The 21,584-nt window shown below is 40.6% G+C and overlaps 1 protein-coding gene across 1 annotated transcript; it reads left to right on the forward strand.

The window, feature by feature from the left end:
• Positions 1-13,789: 13,789 nt before the first annotated feature.
• Positions 13,790-16,084, forward strand: msx1a (muscle segment homeobox 1a). Its single transcript, XM_056399911.1, has 2 exons — positions 13,790-14,440; positions 14,691-16,084. Exons 1-2 carry the CDS (start codon positions 14,008-14,010, stop codon positions 15,107-15,109), a joined length of 852 nt encoding a protein of 283 aa, XP_056255886.1. The 5' UTR covers positions 13,790-14,007; the 3' UTR covers positions 15,110-16,084.
• Positions 16,085-21,584: the final 5,500 nt, after the last annotated feature.

Genomic DNA, 21,584 nt, shown 5'->3' on the forward strand with positions numbered 1-21,584 from the left:
GAGCAGTCAGTGGTCTTGCTTTAGCTGAATTTAATTGTGTTTCTTAATGCCCAATGAGCTGTGTGCTGCGGGGGGTGGAGGAGTGGTAGAGGCCCCCGTGTCAGCCTCAAAAAGCAACGCCTGAAGGGTTCACGAGCAGCTGAGACGATCTCAGCTCCGGGGCAGAGCTCCGCTGAGCTTCCTCGCCTGGAAGGGAGACCGGGGGAACACTTCAAACTGTAAAGTGAAACTGACACCGTCCGTAATCACGTCACTTTGTCTGCTGTCCCCTTTCATGGGCCCGCTAATCCTGTTACGCTAAAATAAAGACATGACCACGTCTCCCACTCTGAGGCCTTCCGCTGTTCATTTACAGGCCTTTTCTGCCTTTGTATACATGTAGGTTTATCCACCATTGTTGCTTGAGTGGGTCCCCTGCTGAATTGAACAGGGAAATAAAGACAGACAGGGGAAGGAACAAGCTCACTTACACAGTGAATGTGACACATATGGCCGGCAGAAAATAGCATTGTGTCTTTGAAATTTAAAGGCTGAGGACAGGCTGTGCTTTTCTATAAATAAACTCTTTTCTAAGCAGAACTAACACATAAACCTCTTGTGAAAAATACTACAAGCTATTGTGTATGAACACATGCCGGTACAGTTGGTTGATTGTTCCTATTTTTAGATCACTTAGTGGTTATAAATCAGGACTACAAATTAGTAAAATACATAATTAAGCTTTCCCAATCACTTTTTGGGCAAGTGCAAGTACCGTGTATGCAGGGCTAATGATTTCAGGAATGTGGAGGTCTGGCTGACAAAGAGAAGGATCTTATTCCGGCAGACAATAACCCTTAGTACCTATTCTTCTGATCATATTCATAGTAAAACCAGAAGCTAAATCACCTTCAAAGCCGCCCTCTGTACCTGCTTTCTCTTCTATTCCCCTGTCTCTTGCTCACTGTTCAGTTACATATGTGATGTCTAACTCCTGCACAATTAAGGAATTTGACAAATGAGAGATCCATCCTTCCTTGTCAGGTGGATGTAATACCTTTGCCAGCAAACTGAATGAATCCATAAAAAGAGTACTTAATCACATCTTCGTCCAAGTGGAAAGCGCTGCAGAGGCGCCTCAATGGAGACAATCACGAGAGGAGAAAAGAGGAAGTTATCATCTGTGGCTCTGTGAGCGGAGACACACGCGGTGGAAGAAGGATGTTCACTGGCTCCTGCAGTGATTTCTCCCAAACAGCAAAAACGATATACAGTATATCACAAAGCCAGCAAGTCACAAAACATGATGGCTGTATTACATTACATGGGTCCAGAAGTAAGCGTGTCTTTGCACTCTTGTATACAGTCCATGACACCAATCCTGGTTATACCCAACAAATTGCTGCTATTAAAAGTAGATTGCTACACCCATAATGAGACCAGTGAGCACCCCGAGACACATCAAGCCTCACGCAATCCAATCAGAACAAAAACAAACAAGTGAAGCAGCAAACTCTCATTACACCATCATCCTGCCAGGCCCACACTTCAGTTTGAAACACTTCTTGATGACTGAACAAACAAATCCCAACATTTTTAGTGTTTGGCTTTTGGGGGGCAGATTAGTAATCATATCTCTGTCCTGTTATTCTATGTCTGGGCAGGGAGGGGGAGGTGTGGGGTGAGGGGGCGGAGGGGGTTAGAGATGAAGGAGGGAGAGGGGTTGGTGGGTTTTTGCTGAAAACATAATTGGCATGGCCCCGGTGACACTGTCCATCAGATTGTGCTTTGCCTCTCTGTGTGTATTTTCAGGGCCCCTGCGATGTTTCATTAAACAAGGAGCAGGGGCCTCTGAGGAGATGTTTGTGCAGCCTCTGTGGCTCCACCACACAGTGAGGAGCGCGCCTTGCCATCACAGCCCGACACAACTATAATTGGCTATGCAACCTCTCATATACATTGGCTCAAGTCTTTTTATATGTGTGCGTGCGTGCGTGTGTGTGTGTGTGTGTGTGTGTGTGTGTGTGTGCGCACGTAACAAAAGTTATAATAATTTTCATGAAATCAAACCACATCGATGTATTTACATCCTGTGATTCCTCTCTATATAATGGTTTTCATTGTTAGTGGCATGGTCTGCGATTCCCATACTAGAAACACACTGTATTCACATGCACATTCACAGGAAACAATGTCTTCCAGCATTACTGTTTGTAATTTTATCTCATTAATATCAGCCTCAGAGTCTACTGCCCACTCTCCTTCAGAGCTTTATTAAGTTACTGCAAATGCAAACTGAACATGTCCTCCTTGTTAATAGTAAAAGAGTTCAGCTGTCGTAATATGGTGCAGCTTTTATTGTGAAGCAGTCACAGGAAATGCCAAAATAATCGTCACAGAGGTTAGTGCCGACAGTTATGGCTCATAATAGTGCATCTACAAACAAAAAAACTGTAATTTATCAGCATTTGTCTGACAGTGGATCAGTTTTAAATATTACAGGGAGTAAAGGAACAGGAAGGAGCAGCTGTTAGATGAGGAGTTGCAGGCGACTGGCTGCACACCTCCCAACATTTCAGCAAGGTAACCATCTACTTTTCCTGTATCCTGCTGTTGTGTCTAAAACTCCCTGTGATGTGTGCAGCTTCGTATCAGGTTGCAGTTGCTCACTGCTTGATAGAAAAAGTCTGATTATTGGCTGATTTCCTTATGAACACAACATCACTTTGTTTAGTTGCACCGTAAACTAATACACCAGTTTCCCTCCTGTTGTATTTCTGACATAGTAGCTGCTCAAGAAGTGTTTGCTGCATTAAACTTAGAGTTTTAAGGATTATAACTTTAAAGAGGTGCAACACGGAGACTTTTCATTGTGACTTGCTGAGGAAAAACATTGTGATCATGATTTAATTAGCAAGTCAAGCAAGAATTAAAACATCCCTGAACACTCTGAGTACTCGCTATACTGCTTTCAATTTCTGGGAAGACTTTCAGGCCAAGTGAGCTGAATGGCATTATGTGAGGCTGAGTGAAGTGTGGTTATATAAAAGTTATTCAATGATGCCGTCTGACTTTGATTGTCATCACCTGGTTGGAGGAATCATAACTCTGAAAGCATGCTTTCCTGTAAACCATCTGAACCTGTTGAAGTAAATAAATTGTAACTAAATCTGCATGTCTCCCAACAATCACTCCAGAGTTTGCAACAGTTCACAGTAACAGTGGACAAGCATCTGCTGAAAACAGAACCAATTACACAACTGCTACACTATGACACAGAAAACATAAACTGAGATCCAGTTGTGCATAAAAGGACCGAGGCTCCTGGTCATGGCCCTCAACTTCAACAAAGATAATCATCAGAGATATTGAATAAGGAGGATGTGAAGATAATACGAAGCATGCAAGCCAGAGGAAACCACGCTGCCTTATAAGGTCTCGAGTGGTGCAGAGAGGGCAGAGGAGTGAGCGAGGGCACAAAATGGTGGACAGTACCAGCGCATCCATGGGAAAACTTTCATCTACGGATGTAGAACTAACAAAAGTTTAATACAAAAATTCCAAATCCAAAACAGATTCCATTGTGACTAGATCACTTGTGTCCCGTTGTCTGGATTTAATGATTCAAGGTAGAGCCAACTTTTCTTCCAACTTTTCCAACGTTTTTAAAAAGGGTCGATATCCTTTCCTGAATTACCCCTAATTCCACCATTCAAGTGCTTCTTAGTATTTTCCACTAAGCCATCCAATCCTGTCTTCCTACACTGTAGTTAACAGCTAGATCCATCACTAAATAGCACACTTGTACTTCTCACTATGCTCGTCTGTCCATCAAGTGAAATTTAATAATCATATTTGTGTAACTCACCCTCATAATTCCCATACACTCAACAGAAGCTAAATATATACCACTTCAGCTGGCTCCACACGTCCAGGTCTGTCTGCTAGCAATTAGTATACAGGTTTGTGCGACTCCATTGTTTGGACTGCCGGCCTCTCAGAGAGATAATGAACCATAATCGCTGAGTGACGCTATAATTGCCAAGGTGTATGGTGACACGACAGCCGACGCAATTACCCTACTTTTGACATCAATGCTCTCATTAAATGATGTCATTGAAACGTGACGCTCTGCATACACATACACATGCAGTCAGTCCTGCATTTGCACTTGCATGTGCACACACATGAATCACACAGTCGATAAAAGGGTTTGCAGATATTTTGTAGCTACATATGCACTTACAAAAATCACATTCATGGACATACAAATAAAAATGTGTTGCATTAATCTGAGAATGCATTAATGTCAGCTTTATAATGAAGGCACAATCAGCAGTAATATTTTTGTTAAGTAATTAGATGATAAATATTGGAAGACATATGGCCCCAAAAAAACTATCAATTTTTTACATTTGGATTATGAATATGTGTTGACTTCCTTATTTGTTAGTCTTTTTATGGATACAAATTATGAATATTTCCTCCAAAAAGAAAATCCATTACCATTTTTTTATTTTCATGCCAGAAATGATTTGTCAGAATCAATACATGTTTAAAATGTTTGTATGTCTTTTGTTTTGTCACAAAATTTGCTACATCCAAGCAGTTAATGGATTTGGCATGTACTAGAACAAAGGTTTACCTTTACTTCTTAATTCACCTCTGTGAAGCGTAACCCATACTAAGTGACTGCAATATTCATCCCTGTTTTCACTTAAATCTGGCTTAGAACTGCATTTACAAGGTGCCTGTGCAAAGCGTACAGAAGTATTTCTTTATTAAGTGTTAGAAGCTACTGGTGTTTCAGTCACCACTTAAATATATGCTGTAAAAAGGTGTCAAGCAAATAGCTTGTTACAGTTTTATTGTCACACCTAACACTATTCATCCAAATCACTCTTCTCCACTAGAAGCTAAACTACAATATGAGAGGCAGTAATAATAACCCCACTGCCCTCCTAAACACACACAGAAAGTTCTCATATTTACATAATTCTATTAATAAATATGTTCCCATGTACACACATACACTTTATCTCTCTCATGCACACTTACACACCTCCTTGAAGTACTTTACTTAACCTCTCTCTCTTGGACACAAATACACACATACACTCACAACACTGACCATGAAGCACTGTCAAACAGAACACAAGCAAAAGGCCATGACCATAAATAAACACAAGAATTTGTAAGGTTGACTTTTGCAATTAGGACTGCAAGGGAAAATATATCTCTGAGAAACATTTTAATGAGCTTCAGCTCAGCTGCCCTGCTTTCTAAAAAGAGCACCCCAATAATGGTTCATCACTCAAAAACTGATGTAGGGAAAATTCTTGAGGGTGTGAAATATTTCACCGTGTCCAGTGATGGCTCAGTAAAGAGCCTCGGGCGCCATAAAACCTGAAGGCAATTAAAAGTGGTTATTTTTCATCCACGTTTCTAAATTCTGTAGCAATTAATCTGCCCAATTTGATTACGAACGGCACAAATTAAACAATAAAGACCTGTCTAATGAGGGATTAATTATGGGTAGCAGGAGGGTAGTGGGACCGAGGCAACGGCCATACGTCAGTGTCTCCTGCAGACAGCACAGGGCCATAAGGAAGACAAAGAGGCTCCTCGTCCATGTGGTCCCGCGCTGATAGGGCCCCCTCATCACAGATCAGTAGATCCACAGCCCATGGAGCCCATAAAGGGCTGAGCCGTAATTGAAAGTGCCAAAATCAATAGCGTTGACAGGCCTTAATTAAATTAAATATGTCTCCCATAGGAGAGGGGTGGGGTTGTGGAAGGAGGTGGGTACCAGTGCTGCTTCCCCAGTGAGCTCACTGTGTGAGGAACTGTGACTGCAGGGGCATCCTTGGTGTGTATGCATTATGGGTATTTGACAACACCCTTAAATGATTTTATTATAAAGTGACATGTTATGATGACATTAATGCAGAATCCTAGTGAAGATGTCTTTTTAAATGCTGTTTTTAAAATATTTTTTTCTCACAATATAAACAACATGAAATAACACAATCCTGCAGGTTTCAGATTTCCTGAATGTTAGCTGTCAAATGCCAAACTACAGGCTACATGACGTAGTTTTAAGTCACACACAAATAAAATCTGTATGCCGTTGGTAACCAGTTAAGCAGAGCTTTGCTGTGTGTTTATTGTGTCTGAACTGGACACATTAGTACAGTTTCATTGGCCTCAATACATTACACAGAAGTCACCACAAAACACCATATTCCCTACTATAGGCCCATAATACCAAGGAGCCCCAGCAACTTGCAGACAAATATCAATTGAACACATACTTCAAAGTGACCGGCTATAACTTGAAAAGTATTGTAAAATCGATCAGACTAAGGAGAATTGTCTTTTTAATTACATTTCCTAAAATATTCAATGCCTATTTTCAGATTCATCAAACCTTTCGGCCTCCTTGATTTCAGGTTTTCTCACAACAAACAAAGGGGATGTACTGTACCTACAGTAGTGACCTGCATGGCTGAATCTGACACAAATCCTCCTGCATTCCTGCTGCAGACTGCCCAGTGTGGGTTTGCTGCCTGGCCCATTACAACCGGAGGATCTCTTGTGTCTTTAGGCTGATACTGCTGGCCACAAGGAAACAGGGAGACGCAAAGGACATCACCTGTATAAAAAAAAAAAAAGCCCAACTCCTCATCATTTCAGGCTTTGCCCACATTTAAAGGATTAGGCGGGCAGAGTCAGCAAAGGGTCACTGACAGAGTGTTCCACTGGGTGGAGGCAAGGGGAGGTCAGGGGCGGGTTAGATGGGACGGTGATGGGGGGCTACGAGAGGCTCAGCCCCCTCTGGATAAACTTGAGTTGCAGACTGTTGAGACTTGTGAGATTAGGATGGAGCCAAGTCTGCTACGCCATGATCTGAAGGACAGGGTACGCAGCGGCTCGCCGTCCACAGTACAACTTCCCAGACAAACCCCCTGATTCTGCCCCCCTTTGTTGTTTTGGTTTGCTTTTCTTTGGCCAGATGTAAAGTGGGAGGGAACAGCCTGAAATGATGGGCTTATGGTTTTTGTGAAGGATGGTTTATGTTTTTGCAGTGATATTTTAAAAATGGCTGACCCGCACACTACTGTATAAGTCCTCATGATTGCATTTCAAAACCTATTTGTATCTGGTGTCAGTTCCCACAGAATTAATTTCAAACACAATTACCTACAGTTATTATTCTTGCTTATCTTGATTATGGTGTTCCTAGGAAAATTTGGTTTACTGATGTTATCTACAGAGGAAATAGTATCTGTTTAAAAACAAAAAAAATGTAATTATTTGATATTTGGGTCAATATTATGTGATAACATGCTGAGCACTGTCAAATAAAAGAATTGATACCTACTTTAACACATGAGGAAAATACTATTATCTTTATTATCTTTTTCATTGCAACATTAAACATCCTCACAAAGGATTGTATTTATTTTAATAATTACGACAGTAACTCCAATGATTTAATTTCATGTAATTTAATGGACAGTTGTTTAATCAATTAAGTAATTTAATCATTATTATTATTATTATAAATATTATTATTGTTATTATTAGCCTATTATTATTAGTATTTGTAGTAGTAGCTAGTTGTGGTAATATCAGTTATTTTCTTTATTTCACTGTAAGCTAATGTTGGAAAAATAACTACAGGAATAGTATAAACAGTGGTTGCAGCAGTGGGCCTATTTTTATCCTAAAATAAGACTGAACATGTTTTCATTATTCCTGCAATTTGTTTTGAGCGCTGGGGAATATGGCTGACAGCGTTTTGATGCTCTACATCATTTACTTCACCATTAAGCATCCTTTAATATCCGTATATGCGATTATAGGAATGATTTGTTGTTGGAAATATTGCTTGTTATGCGCTTATTAAGCATTTCATTTAAGGATCTATTTAGTTTCTAATCAACAGGCTCACTCGGCCTTTGAAACAGCCAAAATGATCGACTTAACAAAATAAATCCCCTGATTTGTCATTAGTTAATCAGTCCATTTAGATGGCCTATATCATATTACTCAGGCCAGTGATTTGCAAATGATTTTAGTATGCTTCCTGTTTAATGGCGTGAAAGAAATAAAGGGGCGATAATTCAATTTCACACCAATACCTCGGGTAATTGAGATGTCTGTGATTGAACGATGGAATGTTGTAAATTCAAAAAGCCGCAGTTTTATCTAAGTTTTACAGAGGAATGAACGGCAGGCAGAAACACTGATACCGCTGCTCACATGATGAAATTATTTTGATTTTCAAGTCATGCAGAGGTCAGGGTGTGAGGGATAGTGATCCTATCTGGCTGTAAGTAAGTAAGTAAGTGTGTGTGTGTGTGTGTGTGTGTGTGTGTGTGTGTGTGTGTGTGTGTGTGTGGTTGAAATCACAGAGAAAGGGGGGATGAACAATTACTAAAAACCTCTCTAGAAGAAGTATATGTGATATTTAGCTTTTTGTGAGGATTTTGAATTTCCGCTTATTTCATGTATTTGGACTAGGCTACTTACATTTTTTGTTAAATTATGAATTTGTTATTTTTTAGACATGAAAAGAAACACGAATAGGGATAAAACAGTGAAGTCACAACAACAATAATAATAGGCTAATAATAATAATAATAATAATAATTAAATTATTATTAAATTATGTAATAATGAATAGGCTAAATAGCCTGTTTTAGGCAGGTGTAGCATCTCCCGTGTAGCTTAATTTCTATTTTTTTCATCAAACGAACAAAAATTTTAATAATTTAATACAACTTTTTTTTTTAAATTACACTTCATTGAAATTAAATTCAAGTGATCTACCCAATAACAAGAGGCTGTGAAAAGGACTCTGTGTGCACTTTGATAAATGGCATGGCTGTTTAAAAAACACTAAAGCACAAAGTCAGGACAATGAGCCACTGATTTCAGAACAGTTAAGAGTTATAAGTCGCGAAATGATGATAATTCTGAAAATTAGTGGCAACCCAAATGTTTAATTTAGGCAATTTATTCTAAAACTAATTAGCAAGCTTGCTGCTTTAAATGATATTCTTCCGACAAGTAGGAATGCAGTTCTTAAATAACTTCAGTGGCAGCAAGAGGAAGTGGTTTTTAAAGTAGCGCATTAATATCTAAACAAAAAGTGATGCGGTCGCAGGTGTGTCAGGTACACTGCTGCGTTTTTAAAATCCAACACATCCAATCAGATCGGAGAACCGGAAGTGTTCACTGATATGCCTAAAAAGTAAAGTAGACTTCCATCCAAAGGACTTTTTATGTCGCCTAAAAAAAGCAAAGGAAAGAAATTGCGACATTAGACGTTATTTCCGAGTGTGGACAGTCATCTGTGTTACATCCGAGGCAGAAAAGAACCGGGTTATCGATAATTCCTATAGCTCACAATCTCAAACCGTCATGCATCATTTGCGAATGACTTTGTGGCGATGCCAGGCAAATATTTCTTTTTTAGAGACTCTCCTCTAACAATGTGGCCCCCCGCCGGGCTGGCGACAACCGAGCTGAAAACCTCTTTTTTTCCCGAACCGCAAGAGGGTTTTTATCATCACCGAGGGACACATTCATCCTGCCTGTCAGTCGGGGAAAGGTGAGGGAGATGAATGGGGAATAAAGTTCACTAAGCGGTGGATCTGATTGACTTAGAGAGTTAATAATTCGAAAAACACCTATTTCTTCTTCTTCTCCTCCTTTCTTCGAGCCGCATGGAGTCGTTTAATCCCCGAAGCTTCAAATGCATTTATCATCGTGCCTCAGCCACATTTGGAGTCTGTTTCTCTCCGAGCTGCTGTTTTCCTGCTGTTCAGTGAGGCTGCCCAGTGGACTGTTTCAGGCTCAGCTACTGACTCTCTGAAACATCTAAATAAAACTGATGGTTGCCACTAAATTTGCATTAAGTTACCGTACTAAAAAAATCTGTTAATGTTAGATGTTTTTTTTTTTTTTTTTAATATATATATATATATATATATATTCACATGGACTTACAGAATGTGCTAAACATGGCTATTTTAAATTTGCCTGCAGCCTCATAACTTGGTAAGATATGTCAAGAGCTACATTGTAATAAATAGTTTATAAGTTATATCAAATTATAGTTACATATTTTCAGATACTGCAGAGTTAGCTTGTATCATTATTAGCTGATCTTTATTGTTCAAGTGAATTTTTAAAATAGCACACTCCCTTTGCTCTATTTTACACATTTTATAATGACAGCCTATATTATATTGTTAGTGCAAAGTTAGTTAAAATATGCAAAGCTCCATGTTTTTTTTATGTCCTTTATGGCTGGACAGTATTTAGGCCTATTCAGATATATAATAATATCACAAGCATTGTTTTCCTGTGGGGTCGGGTTGGGGGGGGGGGGGTTACTGGAACATGAACTGGCTTCAGTAGCCTAAAGGAGGCGATGACTTTTGGACTTTGGACACATCCACCTGCCAAACTGACTGGAGCACTGGTCCGCAAGCGGACCTGTGAGCCAGAGAGTGAATGGCATCTTGAAGCTTAAATGACCGTGATGCATTGTTGCTCACTGGCAGCAGAGTGATCCCTGTCCGCCTGATTGCGCTAATTACTTTGAAATAGGATACATTATGTATAATTATGCAGAGCTCGGCCTGGACTGTGCCGACTGCTTCTCTCATCTCACTGAGCTGCAGCATAAAAGTCGCTATCAAATTAACTTAAAATCATCAAAATGTTCCTCAGATTATTGTACCACACCTCACAACTTTGACTAACTTCATCATTACTGACAGTATAATTTAATTTCGCAGATTAAAAATGTGACCAAGAAGGAGTTATACTCACATGTGCAGTGTCATTGTCCCCAGGCGAAAGTCATTTACTGGCACCAAGTGCAAATATTTTGCCTGAAAATGCCTTTTGACATCCACGCTGCCTTTTATGTCTTTACAGTCTAAATTGACAGGGTTGCATGAAAAGGGTTAAGACAACTTTCAGAGGAGTCAACAATGGGCCTTTGTGCGGAGTCCCTGCCTCCTGACTGGGAATCAAAGGTAGTTTATAAAGTTAAATAAAGGCCCGATGAGCCTTACAGTTGTTTTGTATCTCAGCTCGGCCCTCATTTGTTGCCTCGGGATTTAAATAAAACGCTATGGTAATCGTCTTCTCCATGGCATATCAGTCTTCTTAAAGGCCAGTGTTTGGCATGCTAATTGCCACCAGCATTGTTTTTCAGGACCACTGTCCCTCTGTTCCGCAGACAGATAGACTGGAGACTTGGATACTGCAAGAACCAAGGGCCACAATCAGGTTAAACAGATGTTCATTAAAACCAACTTCTGCTTGCGATCATAATCATATCATCCACTAGGCTATCGATGGGAGGGGAGGAAGTGGTGGAGTGTGAAGCAGGCATCATTAGTTTAGTGATCAAATCATAAAACACCGGTGTGTGCAGAGGGAATCATAATAATAATCACAGAGATGCAGCGTTTTAAGAGCCAAACATCAGTCTGATTTATGAGTTTCTGAACATCCCCACAAAAATTAGCAAGCTACGCGTCGTTGCCAAACAGGGCTCTGTTTGCCTATTTGTGTTTGCAGGCTGGTTTAACGAGTCGCTGTTGGAGGACGGGTTAAGTGTCTGAACCCCGGGCGGAGGGGGACTTCAGACGGACGTGGGAGCCCGGAGACTCTCGGTGACTTCAAAGCTTTCGGAGCAATGCCACTCGTTTCAGGTTAGAGGCTTTAAGTGTTTCCAAACACGATGCAGCTGCACGCGGAGCCTGTTACCTGCTCACACACACTCACTCACGCACGCACGCGCGCGCGCACACACACACACACAACCGGATGTGCTGCCGAGGAAATGAATTAAGGCGTGTGTGTTAAGTTCTTAGAAACCGAGTGGAAACAGGTTATCTGTTGCAACACAATTGAGGATCACCTGTGATCGCCATTTAAATATGAATGAACCGGAAATCAATCTGTTGTTCAAGACATATTTTTAAAAGAATAATGGTAAAATAACTTTTAATTTGAAACACAATCAACACTCTAAGCTTTATTTTATTGTGGCTTATTTTAGATTTTTTTCTTTGCTATACTTTCCTTAAAATGATCATAATGAAATGGCCTCTCATGCAGCAGCCTGTTTCTTAAATCATGAACGAGCACCTTCACCAAGTAGCAAATGATTTACCTTATCTTGTCATCTATATTTGCTCATACATGCTAAACAGTGAGTTCCACCTGCGTCAGTGGTAAATCATGTGTCACCTTGAATCTTAATTACATTGCTCCAGTGCAGGAAGCTATTTCATATTTATTCAGACTTCACCACAACAAGTTTAAAGTTCAAGAGGCATTGGATCCAAAATTGAGGTCCGCGGTACCTCTGCGGTCCTGGAGAGGAACTGCATTATGGCATCTCTTTTTCTATGGCTATAGCACAGTGGATAGATGATGAGGCTAAGCGGTTTGAGGTCTCACACTCCCCAGGGTGTCCAACACTCCAGGTAGCCCTGCGCAAAGTCATAACAACAAACACCTCCGCAGACTGAGATCATGTGCTCTAATGTGTATCTTGGGAAACGCATCAAGGAATCCTTTTAAGTAAACGGGTTCTCTGAGAGGAACTAGTGGGCGCTGACCTTTTCTTCTGAGGAGCCTACTATTACACCGACTATAGCGCTCATTTGAATAGATGGAAATGGCGTGCGATCGGCTGAGAAAAAGCTAATTTTTCAGGCTGAATGGCTCAGTGTCCCTGGGCTAAGGCGGGTATAGAGGAGGAGGTGGAGGAGGCGGTGCTGCGCTCTCGGTGCGAGGGGTTCAACTTCTTCAATAGTCTCGCTAAAAGTCGAGCGCTTTGATCCGGCCGCTGCTGGCGCCTAAAAACAACATAACTTGTCTGCGCATTAGGGAGACTGACAAATCGTGACAGATTGTTTATGCCTGGCAATTAGCGACGCAGACGCTTCCCTGAGAACTGACAACACCGCAAAAAAAGGTGATCTGTTTACATGTCCTTACGATTCCTGACGCCTATTTTAAACATAGCATTTATTACAACAACATTATTAGATACGCCTGCATCCTATGATATAGGACGTGTTTCCATATAGATTTAGTGATATATTTAATGCCCTGTTTTTAGGGACTGCAGATAATGATAAGGTAGACTACAAGAGGTACAGCCAGGTAAATCAATGACAGTCCTGGGTTAAATCCCTCCCTGGCTCCAGGTTGCCTCCTCCCTCTTGCCCCCCCGGACTCCACATAATTTTTGACTTTAATGGATGTAGTCAAAGGAGGAAAAAAAATCCCAGTGACTCCCCCTCACCCAAAGCCCAATAATTACCCCCTAAATGACAGCGAAGGCCTGTGTGTTTCAATCTGATTAGAGCCCCGCAGCCATCAATAAACAGCGCGCTGCAAGAGGTTCATCACATAACGAGGGGTAGTAAACTGTTGTGCAACATCCAAGGCTCACTACAGCAGGGTATGTACGCACACGGCCCAAGTCCTGATGTGGGTCGAACTGAATAAAGCTTGTCCAAATGTTTGGGGCAGAAAAATTATCAAAGATGGTGTAAACATGGTGAGTAATAATAGAAATAATGCACATGCCTACGGTCATTAAAAATGTCAGGAAGTTAATGGAAGGATAATTATAGGGGATACTTTCGGGTAAAAGATCATTTGTGGGATTTAGTCTTGGACTTTGTTGTGTTTATGTTTATCTGAAGTTGGTTTTAAAAAAAGAAAAAAGCCAAGTAACTATTGTTAACTTTGCCACTCTGATTTTTTTTTTCCTTGAGTTTCACAGGGGCCAGCCCATCTCACCCCTGATTGGCTGCCTCTCTCTCCACGCCTGCCTTATTATAGCCCTGCACTCCAATTTGGTCACATAAACATGAGGATACCGTCACCTTAGGGCGCACCGCAGCAACTTTTTTGTAACTCTTTTGCACGACACCCACGAGCAGCCGCTTCACCACCAGTGCCAGTCGGACCTGTATGGCCCCATCGATCGCCATGTCAGCTTTGACCGCTGGTTTGAAAACTGAAGACCTTCCTCCCCGCACGGCTCTCGTCAGCAGAGGCGAGATGCAGACCAGCCTGAGTCCTGCAGAGGAGACCGGGAAGCCCAAAGTCGCTATTCTGCCCTTCAGCGTCGAGGCACTGATGGCGGATAGGAAACCCAGCAGGGAGGTGCCATCCCCGGATTCCCCATCCGTAGCCGGGACGTCCCAAGCGATGGGAAAGAGCGCACGGATGGGCTCTTTTGGTAGTCTGGATACTTCACTTCCTGCTTTACCAATGAGCTCCTCGTTTTCAGTGGGCGAGATAATGAACATGCCAGAAGACGTGCTGATTAAACCCGAGAGCCCGGACAGTAAAGAGAGGACTTCATGGATACAGAGTCCTCGTTTTTCTCCTACACCTCCACGTAAGTTGAAGCTGTGGTGTCAATGCAATAGATTAGAAAAAATATTAATATCCACGCTAAATATACGTAATGTTATGTTCTTAGTCGTAAATATTTCAGGACTTGTGTGGGAAATGGTTTCTTTCATAGTCAAGGTGTTTTAAATATGAGAACTTTGGACCCAGATGCTCTTTGTCTTGCGTTGGTTTGGCATTAAGCATTGTATGCATGTATCCAAGGTTTTAAGTGGAAGCGTCTTGTACTCTTACAGGAAGGTTGAGTCCTCCTGCCTGCCCTCTGCGAAAACACAAGACGAACAGAAAGCCCCGGACCCCCTTCACTACGTCCCAGCTGCTGGCCCTGGAGAGGAAGTTCCGCCAGAAGCAGTACCTTTCCATCGCCGAGCGCGCAGAGTTCTCCAGTTCCCTCAACTTGACGGAGACCCAGGTCAAAATCTGGTTTCAGAACAGGAGAGCCAAAGCCAAGCGGCTGCAAGAGGCAGAACTTGAAAAACTGAAAATGGCAGCTAAGCCTATGCTGCCTCCAGCTTTCGGGATTTCCTTTCCTCTCGGTGCGCACGTCCCCGCTTCCTACGCAGGGTCGCACCCGTTCCAGAGGCACTCGCTGCCGGTTTCCCCCGTGGGACTGTACGCGGCTCACGTCGGATACAGTATGTACCACCTCGCTTGACAGGGAACGCAGGACGAGGGGTTAAGACTACTTTCTCTGAGAGCCCCAAACGCGAGGTGGGTGGGTGGGTGTGGGGGTCAGATGGACAGGTGAGGTGACACTGTAGTAAATACAGAGGCATCCTGGCGGTTTGCTCAATGTCACATCTTGTCAGGGGAGCCAGGACTTCCTAATAGACCCCCATCTGAGGACCTTGAAGTTTTTCCTCTTGACCTCACCAGTAAGTTCACACACTGCAAAAATAATCCAGCTTTATTAGTCATTTAATCTTGAGTTTTAAATATGTTTTTGTCAGTGGACCTGGAAATAATAATAATAGCAATCACGAGCGCAGTGATGGTAGAAATAAGATGAGTATGAGACTAAATGACTGTAAGATGGATATTTTTGCGGTGCAGAGGTGAAGAACAACTTAGTACCTGTAGGCCTATGGTATATCACTAATGGACAGTCAAGTATGGACAGCAGACTGTGTGCCACAGCGCGTCAAAGATAGCCCACTATTTGCCTCTACTGCTGCTTACAGCCAGGTAAAAAAGGGCTATTTCACAAGCCTCTATGATTAGGTAACAAGACTATTGCGCAGCTTGAAATTTTGCACCAACACACTTAGGTTGGGCTTTCATCGCATTTGTGGGATGCTGTCACACTGCGAGATCCATACTTCTTTATTTGTTTGCATTCATATCAATGCGTAACTATAGTGGGTTACCGAATCCAGTGTCCATGAATGCTCTTTGTGAATTTGGAGAACCACAGCATTTGTTTTTATGACAGCACTGTCTGTTGTTGGAATGATTCCCTTCGGAAGGGATATGTGTACTGTAAAATAATGTATATTTGAAGAATATCCTCATTTATATTATGAATATATTTGTGACATAACTTAACAATAAATTGTTTATTCTTTTTCATTAAGAAGTTTTTCGTTTTGACTGACACTTGCATGGTGCCTGCTGCACCAAAATCTGCCTGTTTAATAGTCTTTACCCGTGCTTGAAAAATCTATTTTCTAATGTTTAATGAAAACTGAAGGAAATACTTTGTAGGCTTTTGTAAAATTCTTTATCTATTTTAGGATTGAGTTTAGGGCTGTTGTGAGTGGGGTGACTATTTGCCTATAGCGTCAACAAGAAGAAGTGGATAGTTATTATCAGGCCTGTTAAAGCAGGTTAAAAAAAACATAAAAATAGGAACATTGATCAGCTGGAATTCAGCAAGACTTAAATATTATACATTTTAGAATTGCATTGAGATATAGGCCTAAAGGCTTCATGTGACCCACATCGTATCTACGCTACTGTCCACATTCCTTCAGATTGTCGCCAGGTATTTACATTCAGACCTTTCACACTTCCTGCGCACATGCGAAAGACGCGCATATCTGGGCCCCGCGGAGCTGCTGTGCACTGTGAATTTAAACTTGTCACATGTTATTTTGGTGGAATGTATTGCTACAGCTGTTGCCTATTGCTTTGAAACAACTAACCTAGATTTTGTTGGCGCCAGAAGAGTTTAGGGGCGGGGGGTGGGAAGAGGGGGGGTGGGGGGGTGACAACCAGTTGTGCTGACTTTGAAACACACCGATAAATATTGGAGATTGCTTCTCTGGGCTAAATTGCTTGTAAACAATCCACTAGAGTGTCATTATGGGGTGTTTAGGATGTAAAATGAGCTAAGTGACACCCCATTATGGAGAAGACAAGGTGTTAGGACCCATGTGCCAATCCACATCTAAACATATTACATGGAGCACATAAAGAAAATATTTGAACCACCTGTGGGATGAACTTAGACTTTAATGACAAAACAGGGATCAGATAGGGGAAAATTACAGGCCACTCTGCAGCAGTTTTAAAGGCTTTCTCTTGACTCCTCTGCTATTCAGGCAAGGGTTAAACTGGAGTAAAATAATTGCTGTAATGAGCAAAGGCAATCTGCCGCAGACTGAGGCCGGCTCCAGCGAGGCTGTAGCTCCAGGCAAGGCGGAACTTTTATCATTCCTAAAATGTCAACGGGGGACTGGGACGGGCAACACTTCTCTCTGCACTGTGATTTCCTCCTCAGCGCCGACAGGCTGCTGTCCTAAACAAGGGCATGGAAGTCCTGATTTATTTTCACACACATATATTTTTCAATAATTAGTTGTCAAGTTTTTGTTTTTTGTGTATTGCGCCAGTATGAAATTAATTTAAATCTAGAGTGTTTTCTTATGTCTACTTTAATCCATGCTGAATGTTGCCCAACCAAAAGCCATATTTCTTTATTTCCTATTTTCTTTGGTGAATTTTCCTCCGCTTCACTTTATCCATGAAACATGAATTAATACATAATCCCTGACGATAAGTGGAAATCACACGGATGGATTCTCTATCTGAAAAGAAAAAGAAACTTAACACAAAAGACCAAAGGAGATTCGTCTATTCTTCTAAACTCTTTCATTCTTTTGTCTCCCCCCCCCCTCCTCCGCTCTCCATCTTGCCAGGAGCCACACAGAAAACAAAACTCACTTGTTTCTATCATCCAAAAGATCACAGGAGGCAGTTTGATTCCGTAGTCAAACCCCTTGATCCTCCAGAAAAAAGAAATGGCTCATAAAAAGCCTCCTCAGATAAAGAGTATTAAAGAAGACGCTTACTGGATGTTTAATAGACCTTTAACCTCCATTCAGGACGTGTAGACGATGCGTTATTGGGTTTTTTAAGAGAGGAATTAACACAAGTCCATTAAGAAAGTTCGCCAGTAATTTACCAAAGGTTCATCTGTTTTAATCCTTAACAAATAGGCCTAGTGTTGTGATGTTAGAAAATGTCAGCTCTTCTGTCACAGGCATACAGCTCAGACGAGATCAACACTGACCACGCTTGGGATGAAGCCACCAAAATTAAAAACGCTTTAATGCAACGTATATAATCAGACATATATTACAAATACAGATCTAAATATTTTTCTGATAAAACTGCAGGTCGCTTCCTTTATAACGATCTTTTTTTTTTCTTTTTTTTTTTGCAACACACAAATACATTTTGAAAGCTTTATGATACCTGATCATTAAGCTTCCTTCTAAACCAATTACACATGATTTTACCATAAATACAATGATTTGACACGCGAGTTCACTGAGTCATGGCCTTTAGAAAAGCACTGACGTTTTTAGTTCTTTACAAATGATTCGCCTGAACTCTGAGACAGACTCCATAAATGTTTCATTTAACATTTTATTAGACTTTAATTGTAGAAATTATAGCCTATATTAATATATTGGTCTGGCTGTTGAAAGTCGCAAATCTGTGTGTTGTCATTTTATGTAAAATGTTGGACGAAGTGTTTAATCCAGTTCCAGTAATAATTTAACCTTTTCGAAAAGGTTAATATCCATTTACTAAAAAAAAAAACACTAAACACGTTCATTATTAAAATGTGGGAATAACTAACCATTTATAAGCCAAAATCCCTAAAATTTGTAAAAGCACAAGTTTCTTCCACAGTTTTAAAATACCACACCACCACCTTCTGTTCAGAGCCGGAGTGACATAATACAAGTTCTTTAAATAAAAAGTTATAAAGTCTGATCCAACTAACTAAACTAAAACTAAACTGAAAGCCTAAATGAATCTGGAGAGTAATTCATCATGTATTTTGAGTTAGACCTACTTGTTGCTCTCTGGACTGCAAGAATAATTTATTTTAGGCAGAATAAACCACATCATTAGTAATTGACTTTGAAATATTTTGTATATATTGTATATATATATATTATATATATATATAAAAGGAGAGCCGTTGCTGGTCCTTCTGAAATATTGAGAGCATCTCATCTTCTGAACGTGTCTTAGAGTCACGCGAGAAAAGACGCATTTTCGATTAAATTATCATCAAATTTTTTACAAATCTGTTTAATTCTGTTTATTTCAGAGTCCAAGTAGATACAAGAGAAGACCTGGACTAAAATAAATTCCTTCGACGCAGGAAAATGTTTTCAATTTCCATTTAGAATATAAACTAATACCCACATTTAACCATCGCAGACTGTATTAACCTGAACGCACAACCATGTCCTTGCTGCAACTACAGATGCAGTAGGAGTCCAGTCATGCCACAGGCCTAAATATTATTAATAATGCAGGATGGATGTTGTAAATTAGTGTTCAGTCTCAGCAGAGATAGCCATCATCATCAATTTCTTGCGGCTGCCTTTACCAAAAAAGACCTATAAAAGCAGTCTCCTGCAGAAAACCAGATGTCCTCATACAGGGAACTTACAGAAATGTTACAACTATATGATGTTTAAAACTCACCATGAAGTCAGTTTTGAGACTATCACACAGTGAACGTCGATTTTAAAGAAAGGATTTAAATACATTGTTGAGTTGGACATTGTAGATAACGTGACACCAACAGGCCTTTACATGCTGATAGTCAATAGGAAAATACAGGAAGTAAAACTCTTGTTTTAACCTAATCTGTTTATCAGCTGGAGTTATGATTGTGATAAAAGTGTTGCCAACTTAAAACGGATTCAGTAATGAAGAATTAAGGTTACAACCCTTTTCACTTCGTACTTATGTGGACTGTAAAGTCCACTAGAGGGCAGTATGTCTGTTTTTTTTTTTTTTGGTTGACCTGCGTTCATGACCAGACTCTGGCCACTATACACTATTAGGCTGAAGTTATTAAGCACAGAGATAGCAATAGAGTCACCACCCGTGAATGTATTAGCCTATATAACTCTTAATAACTGCATTCAGCTTGATGAACAGTCCTCATTCACTCCCACTCTGCTATTAGAAGTCCTACAATGACCCTCTATTGAATAATTACTTCAACGTGTAAATCCATGGAACAATTGTGCATTTATAAGGTACATTTACTGTTGACAGGAGAGGCAGCTTCAGCCTAATATGTGAGACTTTTGAATCTCAGTGCGGGTTGAACACTATAAGGCAGGCCTCCATGCACAGCAGATTTACTGAGCAGCGTAATTACAACAAGTGTGGAGTGTGTGCCAATCATCTATTGGAAATTAAGGGGGAAACATTTTCTTATGTGGACTAATGAGGCAACATTTCTTTTAAAGACGCAGTAAAAGTGTTAAATGTGATGGAAAATTGCCTGAAACCCCCATAAACAAAAACTGCATCACAAACTGCATCACCGAAACTTTAGTGCAAATAGGTTTCTGATCTGTCCTTTACAAGGTAATTTATTTCAACAGAGCAGAGAATGATTACTGTCACCCTTCGGCTAAGTTTTTGTGTTTTACTGTGCAGCATTAACCATTTTGGTGCAGTGTCACAGAACATAAAATTCTTAATGTACCTGGCCGCCTGTGGTTTAAATGTTCTGTTCTCATTTTGCCTTAATGATAGAAAACAACGTGGATTCCGCGGCCCCTCTAATTCTGATCAATAAGTACAAGGATAAAGCTTTATAACCACACTGTGGTCTGGTTTCTTAACAAGCCACATGCTGCTGACTAACATTTTCATTTTTGTAGGGTTAGTTAATTAGCAGTGAGGGGTTCAGACCTGATGGTTCAGAAGTGCAAGAACTTGAATCTTGGCACAAAAAGAAAAACATTCTTGTTGCAACATGGGCCAAACTAAACCAAACGAAAGGCTGTAAAATGATTAGTAAAATGATTAGTATGTGTTGTAAGATTAAAAACATCTTCTGCATGGTAGTGATGGAGCTGAGAGAGGGTTTTTTTCAGGTCAGTGTTTGACAAATGTCAGCTGTGGATTGATATTACAACAACACATTATTGTGCAATTAGACATTTTTGCGGGGTAAACCTCTGGGTTTGACAATTCATATTCTGCATTATCATATCTTTGAAAATCGTTGTGAAACCATGAGTCCTAGCTTAACCATTTATTAAAGTATATTTTGTGTTGAACCCTCAGTTCTCATCACTCTCAACAGTAAATAGTTGGGCCCTTTTCAACAGCACGGCTGCAGATTTTACTATGACAGATTTCACAAAGGTCGAGCTCAGGCCTTAATCCCTGTTATCATATTAAAAGTAGAAATAGAAACTTACTAAACTTAACTAAAATCATGAACATTAGCAGAAAATGTATCATATAACATATGATCAACATATGATCATGCGGTGGCATGTTTGAATAAAGCCCAGTTTAACCCAGAGGACCACATGCTGCAATGCTTTAAAGTGATAGAGATAACCAGCAGTGGTTGAATTCCGACAGAAAATATTATAAAACATCGATTCTGAGAGAGAAACTTATTAAACAGCTGTCCGTTTAAAATGAGGGAAAACTATCCTCATCTGATGTGGCAATATGAAACTATGACAACCAGCACCACCTTGTGGCAGATCGACACACTGCCATACTCCCTCTGCAGATGAACCTTGAAAAAGAGCACAGGCGACAGTGAATAGATGACGCTGCTTTGCTGATCAGCCTTCAGAAGTGACTAATGCTTTCGACCCAGGAGCATCGCAGCTCCC

This window comes from Seriola aureovittata, chromosome 2 (genome assembly GCF_021018895.1).
Source record: "Seriola aureovittata isolate HTS-2021-v1 ecotype China chromosome 2, ASM2101889v1, whole genome shotgun sequence".
NCBI lineage: Eukaryota > Metazoa > Chordata > Actinopteri > Carangiformes > Carangidae > Seriola > Seriola aureovittata.